At 39.5% G+C, this 16130-nt stretch overlaps 1 protein-coding gene across 1 annotated transcript in view; it reads right to left on the bottom strand.

The window, feature by feature from the left end:
* Positions 1-16130, bottom strand: part of LOC134638420 (protein unc-13 homolog B-like) — a 191056-nt gene that overhangs the window by 160724 nt on the left and 14202 nt on the right. The window contains exon 2 of the mRNA XM_063489023.1: positions 13763-13792. Coding sequence (XP_063345093.1) covers positions 13763-13792 — 30 coding nt within the window. The remainder of the gene's footprint in view (positions 1-13762; positions 13793-16130) is intronic.

Genomic DNA, 16130 nt, shown 5'->3' with positions numbered 1-16130 from the left:
GGCCTTCTTACTTCAGAACCATATGATTAACAGGCATTATTTTTAGAGTACTGCAGTCTCATAAAGAGTTCAGTAGAAAGATGAAGGCGAGATAAGAGAGGCAGGAAACAGACAGAGGTATCGGTGTATCTGGCAGACAGCAGGGAAAAAAAAGAATAACCTGGATTGGAAACAAAGACTAAGAAACACACTTCCAATTCTGTGTAGAATTTATTATTACAGAAAAGGTAAAGCCATTATCTGCTACCCACTATAAGATAAAGACCTACCTCATGGTATAACCTGGAGCAGCTTATGCTTGATATAACAAATCAGGTCCTCAGAAAACAACGTCACCATTTATTCCTCAGACCTCAGAGGTTTTTATGATGATTCCTAGTGTCTAAAATCTTTGTTGTTCCATAATGAGCATCAGTAGTAATTTTAGATTTTTAGATAACTTTATGTCTTGATTTTTATTTCCTGCTGGCTGCAACAAACAATTTTATTGTTTTATAAGTCTTAATCCTAATATTTGCAACTTATCTTCATGCTTTCCTACTATTGCCTGTTTTCAGGCAACAAATAATTAAAATCTCCCAAAAAAAAAAAAAAAAAAGCCACGGAGAACATTTTGCTGTCTCTACCATTATTCAGCATTATTAGTTTGCTGGTTGGTCATTGATGTTCTGGGGAGTCATAACCATGGAGAAACAGAGAAACCTACAGGCTAGGCATCACCACCCTGACTGCCATTAGATATCGGGGTGAAATCCTTGAATCCACTATCAGACCTACACGGTGCACAACAATGCCTGGCATCACTTGGCGAGAATATGCAGGCAGTTCTTATAGGATGAAAATGATACCACTGACTGGCCCACATGCTCGCTGGCGTAAATCAGTAGAACGCCTTTGGGACGTTATGTTTCAGGCCGTCCGATGGTTCCAGGTTGCACCTGAGACTTTCCAGGAGCTCAGTGATTTCCTTGTATAGATCTGGAAGGAGATCCTGCAGGATACCATCCGTCATCTCATTAGGACCGTGCCCTGGGGTTGGACAAAAAGGACTAGCCTGATGCAGAATTTTGTCACAGATTTTCAGGGCGTTGTTGGATCCAGCCCTCTGTAGGTCGATAATTTTCACCTCAATCAAACAACGCGGCAGTCTTTAATTCTGTAACAGCATACATAGCCAGCATGACCTTTTCCCATTGAGAACTGATGTATTTTCAAAATGTTCCTTTAATTTTTTTTTGTATCATTTATATTTGAAGGCAGCACTTATGTTCCTGGTGAGCCAAAAAATGGAGGGGAAGTTTCTAAATTCTTCACTTTGTTTGAAAATATCGAGTTTAACTCAAACCCTGATCGTTAGGGTAGTAGTTTTGTTTCCTTAACCTAACCAAACAGCAACTGACACTTAAAGGAAGGTGTGAAAAATAAACAAAACACATAAATAAAGGTGTGAGTTGAACTTTACATACATTTACATTTTTAATGGGCTTTAATTGGATACTGTATGACAAAACAGAATAATTACTATTATTATTAGTATTCAGTAGTGTAGTCATTTGAGGAAATATGCAGCAAAAATGTTAACAAACTTCTAAATCTTGAATATTTGATCAAACTGAAAAAAACAGGAGATGGTGAAGAGAAATGAACAAGTGAAAATAGCTTTAAAAAACTGCACTCTGTTGTATGATCATGCTTATTTGAAGGTGTTAATAACATCTGGTGTGCTGAGCAGGAGAGAAGCTGTGACAAGAAAAGGCGATTTCAGAAGGTAAACCAGACTGACATTATATTTATTAATCAAGCAAAAAGGAATGTATTTTGTTTCCTTTTATAAAACTAGTCCAAGTCATGCACTCATCCAGATGTAACGCAAATCATATTCAGTCACATCAAAGTTACATTTGGTTATTCTAAAGTGATCAATAGCATGATCAGTTATGTCAGTATTTATAAAGTTTCTCTTCTTTCATATTTATATCATTTCTGTCTAATTTGGCTGTATAATTGTACCAATTCTTCTGCTTTTTTCTTTCAAAACAAAAATGTTTTGTTTCAACAGCTGGCTGATAAATAAATAGAACTCCTACAATCTACATTGCAATGCAAATAAACTGCGTTCTCCTTTAAAATCTATTTTCTGCTCAACAAAAGAAATTGCAATTAGAAAGGTATTTAATGAACTTACAAAACTGTAATGAAATATGGTTACTAGGGTTATTTTGCAGATTCATGGGTGTTGAGAGCTCTAAAGGCTCTAAATAGCAGTGTGATTTCCCAGCAATCAGTACTTAAGAAGGGAGATTACGCCTTACATTTTGAGCTATATTGGTTTGATCAAATCAACCAATTTTGCCCAAGAAGTTAATTCAGTTGTCACTAAAGGCCATCCTGACTATAAGAGAGTTTAACCCACACCAAATATGTTCCTTATTATTTTCAAATTCTTGATTTTATGGGCCTAAATGTACTTCAAAAACAAAACTTTATAGCCTTTTAATGGTTTGGAAGGCAGTGACAAATGACACAATCCTGAGAACAGGGGTGTAAGAAAATAACTGCACGTGATACTCTGGTGGAAAATTTAAAAGCACTTATTTTGAATTTTGCATTTCTTAGATTATCTTCTTTGTCATTTTAACCTACTAATCTGCTCTTTTACTAAACTGAAATTATTTAATCAATTTACTGCATAAATGGTATAAATAAATACATAAAAATGTGATTTGATGTTTAAAACACAGACACACACACACACACACACACAAAATCAATGTGTGTCTGCATATTCAGCAATAACGGAGGTCTGAGCATCCAGCCACCTAATCCCTGCTTGATTACCTGCCTCAAGTAGCCACTCTTCACACAAGAGAATCCACTCAATGTTATAGTGTGTGTGTGTGTGTGTGTGTGTGTGTGTGTGTGTGTGTGTGTGTGTGTGTGTGTGTGTGTGTGTGTGTGTGTGTCCTTGTATACTTCTGTGTTCTCCATCTTACAATTACTCTCTTTTGAAGAGCAGCTTTAGTGGATCTGGGGTGAAGATGAGGTAAGGGATGAGCTCATTAATCTGCATGAATGAATACATTACACCCATTGCTGGGTTCCAATATCCAGGTTTCATTTGAATCTATGCCCAAGTTTGTAAAATATACCTAAATCCCAAATTCTAGATCACATCAGTCCACGCCATGCCTCGGTTATTTTTAGGGGTGCGTGTGAGTTTGAAAAGGCGTTTCAAAAATGTCTTTATATCTGAAAAATGGCCCGGTCAAACAGCCATGCAGTACAGGAAAGTGACCTTTCCTGCTGGGTGACCTTTAGATGCCATAAGGGCTGTGAATACCTGAAAACTACATATTCTTTGTGAAAAGACATCATTGGGCAGCTGTTTCAAACCTGCTTATAGAAATTAAGTGGTCAGTAGTGTAATGTAGAAATAGAAAGCAATTTTCCATCTAACACAGGTTAATGTGGTTCATTTTTAAAAAGAATCCATAGCATACTGCAGAAGCTCAATGATATAAGTGGGGGCCTGTCCTCGTAAAGACATCAAGAGTGAGGATTTTAAACTGATATCTGTACCCAACCGGAAGCCAGTGCAGGGACTTTAACAAGGGAGTGATATGAGAGAATTTATGACTGTGGGTTAAAAGCCTTGCTGTGGCATTTTGGACCGCTTGAAGGTGATTTAAAGAAGCCTCGACAGACAGGAAAAGAGTGCATCACAATAATCTAATCGGGAGGAGATGAAGGCACAAACAAGCATCTCCAGTTCACCTTTGGAGACAATAGTCTTAAGTTTGGCAATATTTCTTAAATGAAAAAAGCAAGAACGGGTCACAGACTTGACATGAGCATCAAAAAACAGAGATTGATCAAAAATTAACCCAAGACTCCGAGCAGTAGCTTTACCGAGGATGAGAAAGGACCCAGATGTTGCCTGATTTGGGGCTTGATACTCTCTGGAGCGAGAATTAAACACCCAGTCTACTCTGCGTTCAGCTGCAGAAAATTGTTTGTCATCCAACCAATAATTTTCTTAAGACAGTCCATTGGAAGCGGATTGGAAGTTGTCCAATTCACAAGGTTTAAAGGAGATGTAAAATGGGATATCGTCTGCATACAGATGGTAGGAAATAATTTTGAAACAACTAATTAGAAGGCCTAAAGGCAGATTATACAATGAAAATAACAAGGGGCTTAAAACAGATCCTTGTGGGACACCACATGAAATTTCAGCTCCATCTGACCGAAAGTTTCCCACTGAAACCAAAAGTGTTCTATCAGCTATAAATGAGGACAGATCCACATATCCCTACTAAATGATTTAAGCAGTGGATTAAGGTCTGATAATCAATGCTATCAAAGGCTGAGCTAAGGTCCAATAGAACAAGGCCTGCGCAATCACCCCTGTCCGCGGCCTGTTCGCGGCCATCAAAAGGTCATTTGTGAGTTTAAGGAGAGCTGTTTCTGTGGAGTGTAACTTTCTAAACCTCGGTGGGTCTCTAGCTTGTCTGTAGTGTTGGATCCAGGTTAGGCTTTTTCAGCAGAGGTTGAATAACTCAATGTTTAAAGTACCTGGGGACAGAGCCAGATCGCAGGGAACCGTTTATCAAGGTGACCACAGTGGACCCAATGGCGTCAAAAACATTAAGGAACAGAGAAGTAGGTAAGACATCAACTGGACTCGTCAAGGGTTTCAAATGTCTGCAGGAGCCGTTTCTTGTACATCGGGTCCAGTGCTACTCTCTACTGCCATGTGGAATAAAGGCTAAAGAAAATGCTGAAAAAATCATTAAAAAATATGACTCACTTCATTTTCCACATTCTGAAAATATACAAGATGCAATGCTACTGAAAAATATGTTAATGGAGTTTAGATCTTTACAGGTATTTGGCATTATAATAAATTATATATCCTCAGCCGGAAAAGGGTGGAATGTCCACTCCGGGTCAGGGACGAGTGTAGAAGTTTGAGTATTTCGGGGTCTTGTTCACGACTGAGGGGAGTGGGAGATCAACAGATTTGTGCTGTGGCAGTGTACTGGTCTGTCATAGGGAAAACGGAGCTGAGAGTAAACGGGAATCTACGTCCCCACCCTCACCTATGGTCACGAGCTGTGGGTAGTGACTGAAAGAATGAAATCAAGGATACAAGCAGCAGAAATTAGCTTTCTCCAAAGGGTTGCTAGTCTCTCCCTTAGAGATGGGTTGAGGAGCTCAGCCTTCTGGGAGGTGCTCAGAGTAGAGCCGCTTTTTAAAATATGCATGTCTGAAACAGGTCTCACTTTTAAATGAGACATTGAGTCTCAATGGGACTATCTGTATAAATAAAGGTTAAATAAAAATAAATAAAATAATCCTCGACATGGAAAAGGAGCCAGTTGAGTTCGTTGAGGCATCTGACAAGGATGCCTCCTGGGCGCCTCTTGGGTGAGGTGTTCCAGGCATGTCCCACTGGGAGAAAGGCCTGGGGAAGACCCAGGAGACGCTGGAGAGATTATGTCTCTCGACAAGCTGAAGGAGGTGGCTGGGAAGAGGGAGGTGTGGGCTTCTCTGCTTAGGCTGCTGCCCCCGCGACCCGGCCAGGATAAGTGGAAGAAAATGGATGGATAGATATATTTTTAGTTTGTGGTGCTAAATCCGAAATAGTGTAACTCCAACACTGAACACCCAAAGATTAAAAAAAAAAAAGCAAAAAAAAAAAAATGTATGACTGATACAAAGCTTCATGAAAACAAGCGCCATAAACATGGCAACACTTTAGTTAACTACCCTGATGAATAATCATAAACATTAGCCTGATGAAGCCCTTTGGCTCTACCCTGTACCAGTGGACGTCTCCATATTCGGTCACTTTAAAGATTTCTCTCTGCATATTTTCTCAGGTTTCCCATTTCTGCCAGATTTTTAACATATGATTTTATGCTAGAACGAACACAAATACAACACAACATATTTATCAAAGTATTCTGGGAATGGTTTTAAGATCATTCCAGTTACTGGGGTGTCACATAATGGCATTTTCAAAAGTCACTGGCATTTCTCATTTATGCATATAGTGCCCTTTAGAGACAGTGCATTAACAGACCGGGTTATGGCATCAATGTTACGCTGCTGTCATTCCCAAATATGACTTAACCCTAACCAAGTTGTTCTTAATGCCTAGCAACTAAAAGGTACAAAGTGAATAAAAACAAATGCATCATGCATAATGAAGAGTGTGGGACTCAGACATCTGACAAAACGTTTTTTTACCATTTACCTTTACATTTTTTGCAAAGTCATTGAAAAACATTTTGCACGAGCTAAGGAGGATGAGCTTGGAAAGAAAAATCGACTGGACTTCTTTAGGTTTATTGAACACATTTCCACTCTCATCCAAAAAGCTTCTTCTGTGGAGGAGACTTAGTGGAAGTTGTCCCTTAAGGGGGTCGTGACCCACTATTGATCATGCACCTCACCACACGTGCCAAGGTGTGCAAAAGCGTGTGGGTCATTATCGGCAGAGGTTTTGGGTGAAACCATTGTGAGGCCTCGCCCCACACTATTATGTCACCCACTGAGCTCACCTGACACAGGTTGTGAGTGGGGGCTCCAGTTGCATTGTACTGTAGGTTGCAGTTGGTGTCATGAGCCACCCCCAGTGTCCAAAGACGGTCGTTCACAGTGGACATAGGTGGCCTCTTTCACTCCTCTTTCAAACCATGTCTTCTCTGCCCAAAATGTGAATATTGGCATCCTCGAAAGAGTGACCTTTGACCTTTAGATGTAGATGTACAGCCAAGCGTTGTCCTGTCGAGGTGGCTCTTCTATGTTGAGCCGTGCATTTATGAAATGGCTGAAAGTGATTTTTCTGTCATACTATAGTGGAACAAAAGAAAGAGTTTGCTATTCATAAATCACTGTTCTTTGTTTGCGCGCACGTGCGTGCATGCATGTGCATCAGGTTTAGGTGCAATATATTTGTCCATCTATAAAAAATACCTGTCCTTTTATGAAATAAAATAAAACTAAAATGACGTCCACTGTCTATGTACAGTGCTTTGTCTTCACCAAGCACAGCTCTAGAGTGAAAGGGGGCAGGAGGGAAAGGGTTAAATTGGGAATAATCCATCATTCCTTTAAGACAGTTGCAGGTTTGTGATTAAGGGAACAAGGTGACTGGCAGGGCTGAAGGCAGCCCAATTTACTGACAGCTACCAAGGGTAAAGGGAAAAAATGAGGAAAACAAACAACAACCGGATAGGCAGTGAATGAAAGAAAAAACCCAACAACAAAAATAACCTAAAACACATTATAGTAAAACTCTAAAAGTGTGGCATCTATTTCCTATGACACCTCCACGGCTGTCATGCAAAATATTGGCATCATAACAAATATCTGAACGACATTAAGCACATCTCCATAAATGGTTGCAGTGAAAAAAAACAACCCCACAAACACCTTCCTCTTGTCAACAGCTCCTTGCTAAAGACAAATCCCAGCATGCAGCGGGACTCTCTCAGGGGGCAGCCAGCGTCATTTATAATTAAGTAGCGATGACTTATGAAAATAAATAAGTTATATTCAGTTATACATGGATGTGTAGAGCACAGCCAGGCAAGATGACATTTACTAGGCAGCCTACAGTAATGAATACTCTATTATGGGTGTCAGGGGAGGTGGCGGGGCTGGAGAAGGCTGGAGAATGTGGCAGAGTAATGGGGAGCTCAAGCAGAGAAGAGCTGTTGGTCGATGAGGACAGAATAAATTCTTTTTGTTCCATAACAGACAAGATCAGCAGCATTTTATTTCAGCTAATTACATTTAACATATATAATATATTTAAAATTCTTTGCTACTAATTTAAATCTAAAAAGTATTTTCTGAAACACCAGTGAAGAAAATTTTGGGGAAGTTTACTTCTGGAGCTTGAGCCTTTAAAAAAACGAAAAGAAAGTGGATGTCGCTGTTGCACTAACTGTATTAGGCTAAGCGTAACAAAACTGTGGGCTCATCTGGGATTTGGATCTGAGACCTCTCGCACTCCAAGCAAGAATCAACTTTGACAAGATCCCAACACCGCTGGCTGAAAAGCAGATCGAGCAGCCACCGTCTTATAGATCAGCGGCCCCCAAGCTCTGGGCCACGGACCGGTACCAGTCCATGAGTCGTTTAGCACCGGGTCACGAGAGTTGAGGCTCGGGTGTGAAATTTATGGCTTTCAGGAGTTTTATTGTTAACTCGGTTTCCCTGCTCTTTGTAGTTGTGTGTCTTATTTACATGTTACCATAGCAACCACAGAGCATTAAGGGGCAGAGAGGAGGATGTTACTCTCAATGTTGTTGGCGCATTTTCAGGAGGACGCTGCTAATAAAGTTACACAATTACACAGCGAATTTGCGTTTATTATTATATTTACAAAATACCACAGTTTTTGTCTTGGTCATGTCATTTTATTTTGTTTTATTTATGCGTGACACCTTAAAGGCCGGTCTGTGAAAATATTGTCTGACATTAAACCGGTCCGTGTTGCAAAAAAGGTTGAGGACCGCTGTTATAGATGACTGTAGACACTCCCCATTGTAGTTTTCTCCTGACCTCCTCTAAACGTACTGACTATGCCAAAAGGTTGATTCTGTTCATCTGGACGTCGCGTTTTCAGTGGGAGAAACGCAAATTGTCACGACCTGGATGACTGAGCATGTATCAAGACATACTGACTATGATTTGAACCAAAAATGTCACATTATTCACTCCATCAGACCTGTTGTCACTGATTTTCAGTCCAGTTCTTGTGTAGTTTAGCATACCTCAGCCTTTTCTCTTTCTTGAGAATAGCTTTTTGAGACCATTTCTGATGATGCTGCAGTGAGCAGTGGATGGATCAACCAGATGCATCTCTCAGTTCCTGTGTCAGGTCTTGGATTTTTTTCTTATTTCTTAAGGGCATGAATGCTTCTGCTAGGAACAAGGATTTCATCAAGTTAGGTGTTCGAGTTAGTAATGCTTGAATGACTGATAAGTCAGTGTTAACAGGCTTACAATAAAGTAAAAAAAACAAAAAAAACACACATACAATATTTCTCTGAAAATGGTCAGGTACAAAGACTGGACTGAAAATGAGTGAAAAAGCAGCCAATGCCCAAAGAGAAACTTGGGCAGACCTTCAGAAAGCCTGAAGAATATTGGTCAAGACCAGGAAATGACAGTGAAGTCTGAGTCGTCCCCCTGTTCTTCTTAAGCAGACTCTTTTCTGTGCATCAGCTTGTTCTGGACTTCTTCTGCCCTCCAGTAGAAAAACTTTCCATGTTTGTTTAAAGTTACCGAGCCTTACTGCACTTCTTCATTCTGTATTGAACCTAGATTTCTTTTTCTAATAGGGAATAATACTGTCCTCTGGGGCAGCTATGCAGTTTATGAATAAACTGTTAACTGGGGAGGAGCTGCAATAAGTCAGAAAGCACAACAGGTTCAGGCTGTGCAGAGACAGGCCTGCCTCATTACACCAGCACTATTGGCTCATTAGGGTGAGGGATTCCTCTGCAGTTACAATGCAGCAGTGGACCATCACAGCTACATAGCCACTTCTGCTAATGAGCAAGCTGTCAGATATGGAAAAGAACATGGCTTGAGACGAGTTTGTGTTTAAACAAAACTGAAAAATAGTCTCTTGTTTTGAGGGATAATGATTTCTTTTAACAAGCAACGCCTAAATATTTTAACTGACTCAACTTCAGCTGAAACGTAAAACTAAAAACAAGTAAGATGGACAATTAACATTGTTTTTTTTACAGATGCAGTAAACCATTTGATGTACTATTAAACTGACACAGTCGTTTTTAATGACTTGTGTTATTGCCTTTTGTTTTTCCTCACTCAGATTTTTTGCAGTCATGAGCATTATTCTTACATCCTAAACCTCTAACCCAGACAGTAAGTAGTATCGGCCCCCTCAGGTCCCAAGCACAGGTAGTCATTTCAACTACCTGTGCTTGGGACCTCAAAATAATAATAATAATAATAATCTGCTGTCATAGCAGATATTTGAATTTCTGACATTATTTAAAAGGGAAGCATTCAATTAAATGAGCCGTGGAATGGTCCACGTGAACATCTTAAGTGGCCTCTGACTCCATAACACCATACCATAGTTTATTTATATAGCACAAACAAAACATGACCGAACAAAGTGCTGTACAGCAGAAATATAAAAAATACAATAAAAACATATAAAAATACAATAAGAATAATAAATACGGTAAATAAATAACAATAAAATAATAGTGTCAGTTACCCACTGAGTCAAAGGCCAGCAAATAAAAATGACCTTTTAGTCTGGATTTAAAAACCAGCACTGATATAGATTGTCTAATAGGCAGAGGAAGATCACTCCAAAGCTTCGGGGCCACAATAGAGAACGCTCGGTCTCCTCTAAGTTTCAAACGTGATTTAGGGACTGAGAGCAACAGCTGCTCAGCTGACCGGAGTGAGCGAGGGGGGACATAGGGCTTCAGCAGATCGGACAAATATACAGGTGCCAGACCATTTAAGGATTTAAAAACCAGTAAAAGGATTTTAAAATAGATCCTAAATTCAATTGGAAGCCAGTGTAAGGCGGCAAGAACTGGAGCAATATGCTCAAACACATCCAGTAGAAGACAAATAATACTACAGTTATGCACAAGTGTTTTCATGTTATAAGTGTCGCAGCTAAACCGTATGTGTCGAGATAATGGTTCTTAAAGAATAGAACATAAAAAAAATAAAAGAGAACTACAAATATGTCGGAGGTTTGTCAGCTAGGTGACTGCAGTGTTTGTGGTTTTTCTGGGGACAGATCAGTTCTGTGAACTTTATTTCTTCTTGTTTTGATTTGGTAATTTTTACTTTTTGTTTGTTTTTTTAAACTTCCTGGTTAGGTTTACAAATCAACTGCTGCTTGTGAACCTTTAAAAATGGTGTTCAGCTTATGCATTTAAATTTGACTCTGAGACTGGGCTGGCACTGTTCTCTAAGTACTCTTGCTCAGCGACAACCAAACAACTGACCTGCTTGTGGCTCTGGATGAAAAAAAAAAAAATCAATATTAATAATATTTTAATATTTGCTCCAAAACCCAAGGCTTGCCAGGTGCTGTATAGCTTTGGACCCTCAGACTAGCTGAGACTAATGTCTCCAGAGCCTAAAAACAAGATAAAAGTTACATCTTCTAAACTAATAAAGTGACACAAATCAGCTAACATCCCTCAGAGGTCATCCACCCATGAGATTTCAGGAGGGCCGTGGGACAGCAGCCAGCTCCCCCCCAGGCAAACAATCTATTGCTTCTTACTATTAAGATAAAATCAGATCATGTTTTTAAAACTGGGGCATTAGAGTGGGACAAACTAATGTCTCCCGATGGAAAGCCGTCCTGCGCTTATTCTCTCTCACTGACGTGAGTGGGTGTTACGGCTGGGAGGAGAAGTAGGTGTGTTATTTCAGGTCATTCCAATGAGAAAATTACAAATTGTGAACAGAGAGCTCCAGTACTTCCAGTGTGCATCAGACAACTTCCAAAATGAGGACTATCACAATTTGGCACCAAAAAAAAAAAAATAAATAAATAAATCTTGGCTGGACTGTCAATCATCATAATGTATAACAGTGAAAAACAAGAGAACAACAGACCCTGTTTAAGCAGGCCGAGATAGGAAAAGAAAGACATTCTGTGCACTAATGTGGGTGTTTACAGTGTCCAACTGTAGGTAGTTCAAAGGAACTAAAGTTCAGAGGAACTACAGGACACCACAGGTGCCACCGACACAACCACCCATGTCCCATTTCATGCACCCTGGATTCAAATCTCACCCTCCTGGTCTGAGAAATTGCTCGTCAATCAGAGGCCAAAGGCAACCAGTGACAAATCGCTCGTGTATGGAGTCTGTCTCTGTCTACTAAAGAAACAGAGATTTGTCTCCATCGTCTCCTTTATGCCAGGATGACACGTAGTCATTTCAGGCTAGCAGGTGGCCCTTTGTCTGTGATGATCTATTGATTTCCTTCTCCCGTCCTCCAGCTTGATTTCTCAATCTCCCACTCTTTGCTGTTGTTCTACCGTCATCATCGCCTGGAGAGAAGATGGAAGGACAAACAGCTGCAGCCAGCAAAACTGTTTAAAAAACAAAGAACAAAAATGTGCGGGAAGAGGGAGTCCCACTCTTGACTGGCTGCTGAATCGTTGATGCTTCATGTGTGAAAAGGAACCGTTTGAAAAATGGTTTTTCAGCTTTGTGACACGTCTGCTCAAGTGTGCAGCCACAGAGAGATTCAAACAAGCGTTTTGCAACATGTTTGCAAAGGGACAAGTGCAGACTAACATCTGGTTAGCAGATCAAAATGTACCTTTTTTTGGACTAACAAAATTTTATTTCCACATTTTAATTCAACTTAAGTACATGACCCCGGGTTTGATCCACCACCTGGCCGGGGCCTTTCTGTGGGGAGTTTGCATGGGTTCTCTCCGGGTACTCTGACGTCCTCCCACAGTCCAAAGACATGCAGTTAGTGGGAACTGGTTACTGGTGATTCTAAATTGCCCATAGGCAACTGAACTCCATATTCTAAACCTGGACCCACTGTCGCCTCATAGCAACCATCTGGGTTTAAATCCACTACCCGGTCCTCTGACTTCCTTCCTGAGTCTAAAGACTTACACGTCACATTGGCTAAATTGGCTGTAGGTGTGAATGGTTGTCTGTTTCTCTGTGTTAGCTGTGTTATATACTGGCTCCAGTCACTCAGCAAGCCAGAACTGGGTAAACATTTAAGAACAGAGATGAGCACTTTGGCCTCTTTATTGTTTTTTTTTTTGGTGCCAGAAGTGACTTTATGTGGATAAAAGACTTTATATGGAGTACTATCAGCTAACACTAGTAAGCTTGGTTAGCAAACTGCATCCAAAAAAAATGTGTGTCATATACATATTTGCCTAATAAAATACATTTCACTAATCAAAACCAAAATATTAACTTTATGAACAACAAGCTACAATATTAGTCAGAAATTTCAATTAAAGTTGCTCCAAATGGCACCAACAGGATAAACATATTAAAGTTCAGTGACTCCAGTTAGCAGAGATGAGGCCTCCAGCTGTCTATGTCAGGACACCAACGCCCCCACGTCCTGTCCAGTGTCCAGGTCACCCCCCTCAGAGGCAGTTTAAAGGGTGCAAAAATCATCAAGGCCAAACTTTCTATTTGTTGTACTGAGCTATGAGCATGATTTCTGATGCTGTCCGACATTCAAGGTCACCGGAGGACTTTTAAACATTAGGAAACCTCTTACTGTTTTTCAAACTTCCCCATCTGCTCAAAATATTCAATTTTTGCTTATTAAATATCTTCAAAACTAACGAGAGCACCGCCAGCCTCAGCTGTGCATGATTAGTCTTAGCATGCCTACAAAGTGAAGACTTCTAACACTGGTGCAAAACCCCAGGCTGTGAGAAAAAGGTCAAAGTCTTAAAAAGAGGACTCTGTCAAAACTTAAAGAAAACTGTTTATATTTCTTTCTTCTTTTTTTTTGATCTCTAAAACAAAACAAAAAGTGTGATGAGTGGATACCGTTTTTCCTGGATGTTAAAGTTCTCTGTATCTTGGGCACAGACACTGCAGAGTCAATATGTCTGTATCAAGTTTTGGAGATCACTAAAGTGACTTACTGTGAAATAATGTAGAAATACAAATAGCATATGCAAAAAAAGGGCAGCAGAGAAAGAGCCAAAATGATACGCTCTTACCTGGGGGCCCGTGGAGTTTGGCTTTCTTTACTGAAAGAAGAAGAGAGAAAAAACAGATTAGTCCCAATCTGATGAAGAGGACGAAGAAGATTCTGTGACTCATCAGGATTATATACTCTTAGATATTTCAATGGAATTTAATTTTTGAGGGACTGAACAATGTTATAACCCCTCTACACTCTTATTCCTGATTGTTGATGTACTTCAAAAATAAAAATGTGCAATAAAATTGCATTTCATAAAATTAACCCTAAGCCTATTAAATAACAGTTCAATGTGTTGTATGACTGTAGGAAACAAAGTGTTTATATTTGATGTATATTATTGCTGTGGTTGAAACAGTATTGGCACTGTTGCAATAGCTGCAGGAAGAATGGACTGTGTGAATCAACAATCAGCGAGGAAATGAGTTGTGAAAAGACACTGACACAATCTGCTAAATCCATAAATATTAACCTAGAATAAGTTAACCCAGCCAAACACTGGAACCGTTCATAGAGATCACACATCCGTGATAAGAAACATAGTTTATCTTGTGGGTGGGAGGATATGAGACACATTTCTCACTGCATACATCATACCGGAATCTTTTCAGTGACTTCACATAATTTACCACTGTGACTGTCATCATGACATTAAAAAAACAAATAAAAAAACCCATCAAACATCGTTTAAACATTAACTGTATAATCATCCGTCAGCTTAACTTTATCGTTTTACTATAAGCCATAGCTTCCACCTTGATGAACGGCTGATGGTACTTTGGGTGCTTTCTTATTTCCACACTGGATAAATCTGCATGTTTGATTTGGAAGAGAGTTTATTCCTGATGCACTTCCTGATACAACCCTTCCTCCCAGTAGAGTTTTGCTTTTAAGAAGGTTTTGGTTATTATTTCCGTCCTGGTACTGCACACATAATACTGCACGCAAAAACACAAACAAATCCATCTTCTACCAGACAAGAACGGGAAAACATTGCTTTCTCAAAAATCTAACAGCTGCTTTGTTCCCAGATGTTTTTGGACTGTTGTTAAAAAAAGAAAGAATGCATGCTACACAGTGGTAAACATCACCCTGTCACTTCTGAAATGTATTGCTGTCATCAAATCCAGAATAGACTAATACTTTTCCTAAAATGGCACATTTTCTCAGTTTAAACATTTGATTGGTTTTCTATATTCTATCATGAAGAAAATGTGAGTTTATGAGACGTGCAATCGCATTCGGTTTTTGTTCACATTTTATTTTTTTCATTTGGTTTCTACAGTGCTAAATCAATAACAATGTTACTCTTTGTCTGTTACATGTTTAGTTACTTCTTTGCTAATCAGTAATCCTATTAGCTACACTAGCACCGCAGTAATTGGTGGAATAAAGCAACTGTGTTACTAGTTCAAGCTGCACCTGTTGGCACGACAATCCCAAATGTGTGCCGATGGCGTTCACAAACTTCATTGGCCACGCCTGACCAGCGGGGTGATGTCAATATTCCTCAGCCTTTTACGACTGAGGGGTTTACAACATTTAGCCAAGCAAAATAATGTATTCTGATTACAGTTTTACAACAACACGCAAACCTGAATATGACTGTACAGCTCGCTCACTTTCAAAGAAACATTATGCTGTAGTTACATTTCTCCTCTCAGTCCAGCAACTTTCTGAAGCAACTGTTCTTCATCTATGACTCCGTATCTTTGCTACTATGTGGAGTCAAACATAATAATCGAGCAGAATGGGGCTCTCTTCATGCTCTACTCAGTTTACCAGCTCAGTTGATACATTTAAGAACCTAAAGTGATACACAGGCCTTATTAAAATGTATAAAGAGCCTTGAGTTTGACACATGTGATCTGTATACACATTTTTGTGTGTTTCATTGGCTTTACTGTAATGTTGCATTTTAAACTTTTGCTGAGCAAAGCATCAAGCAGCGACTTTTGTTTGCACAACAGGAACTATGTGAAAAGTAAACCTTTGAGAAAAAAGTTATATTCCTGATGGTGTTGCAATCAATGTATTTGTTCTGGGGACTAAATATTATTAGCCTCTAAAGAGCAGCATGACAAAAATCAAATTTGAGAAACTGCTATTATAAGCTAGCATTTAGAGAAAAAGGGGTTATTTGTCTATAAAAAAAAAAAATAACTCAATAATATTTTATATTTAAAAACAACAGAGGTGAGATTTTAAATGTACTGAGACCTAGAATGCCTTGAAATTCACAAGAGAGTCTTGAAATGCCAACATGTTCTTGGCTTCAGGCTAGAAAGTCCCTGATATTGATCTGCAGTGCAATCAGGCCTCCCTTAAATCTGTTGCAGTCATTTGACTATGCAGCAGTATCAAAGCTTATTGCCTTTTTAGGG

Source organism: Pelmatolapia mariae, linkage group LG12 (genome assembly GCF_036321145.2).
Source record: "Pelmatolapia mariae isolate MD_Pm_ZW linkage group LG12, Pm_UMD_F_2, whole genome shotgun sequence".
Taxonomy (NCBI): Eukaryota; Metazoa; Chordata; class Actinopteri; order Cichliformes; family Cichlidae; genus Pelmatolapia; species Pelmatolapia mariae.
This window is presented reverse-complemented; position numbering and strand designations above follow the sequence as displayed.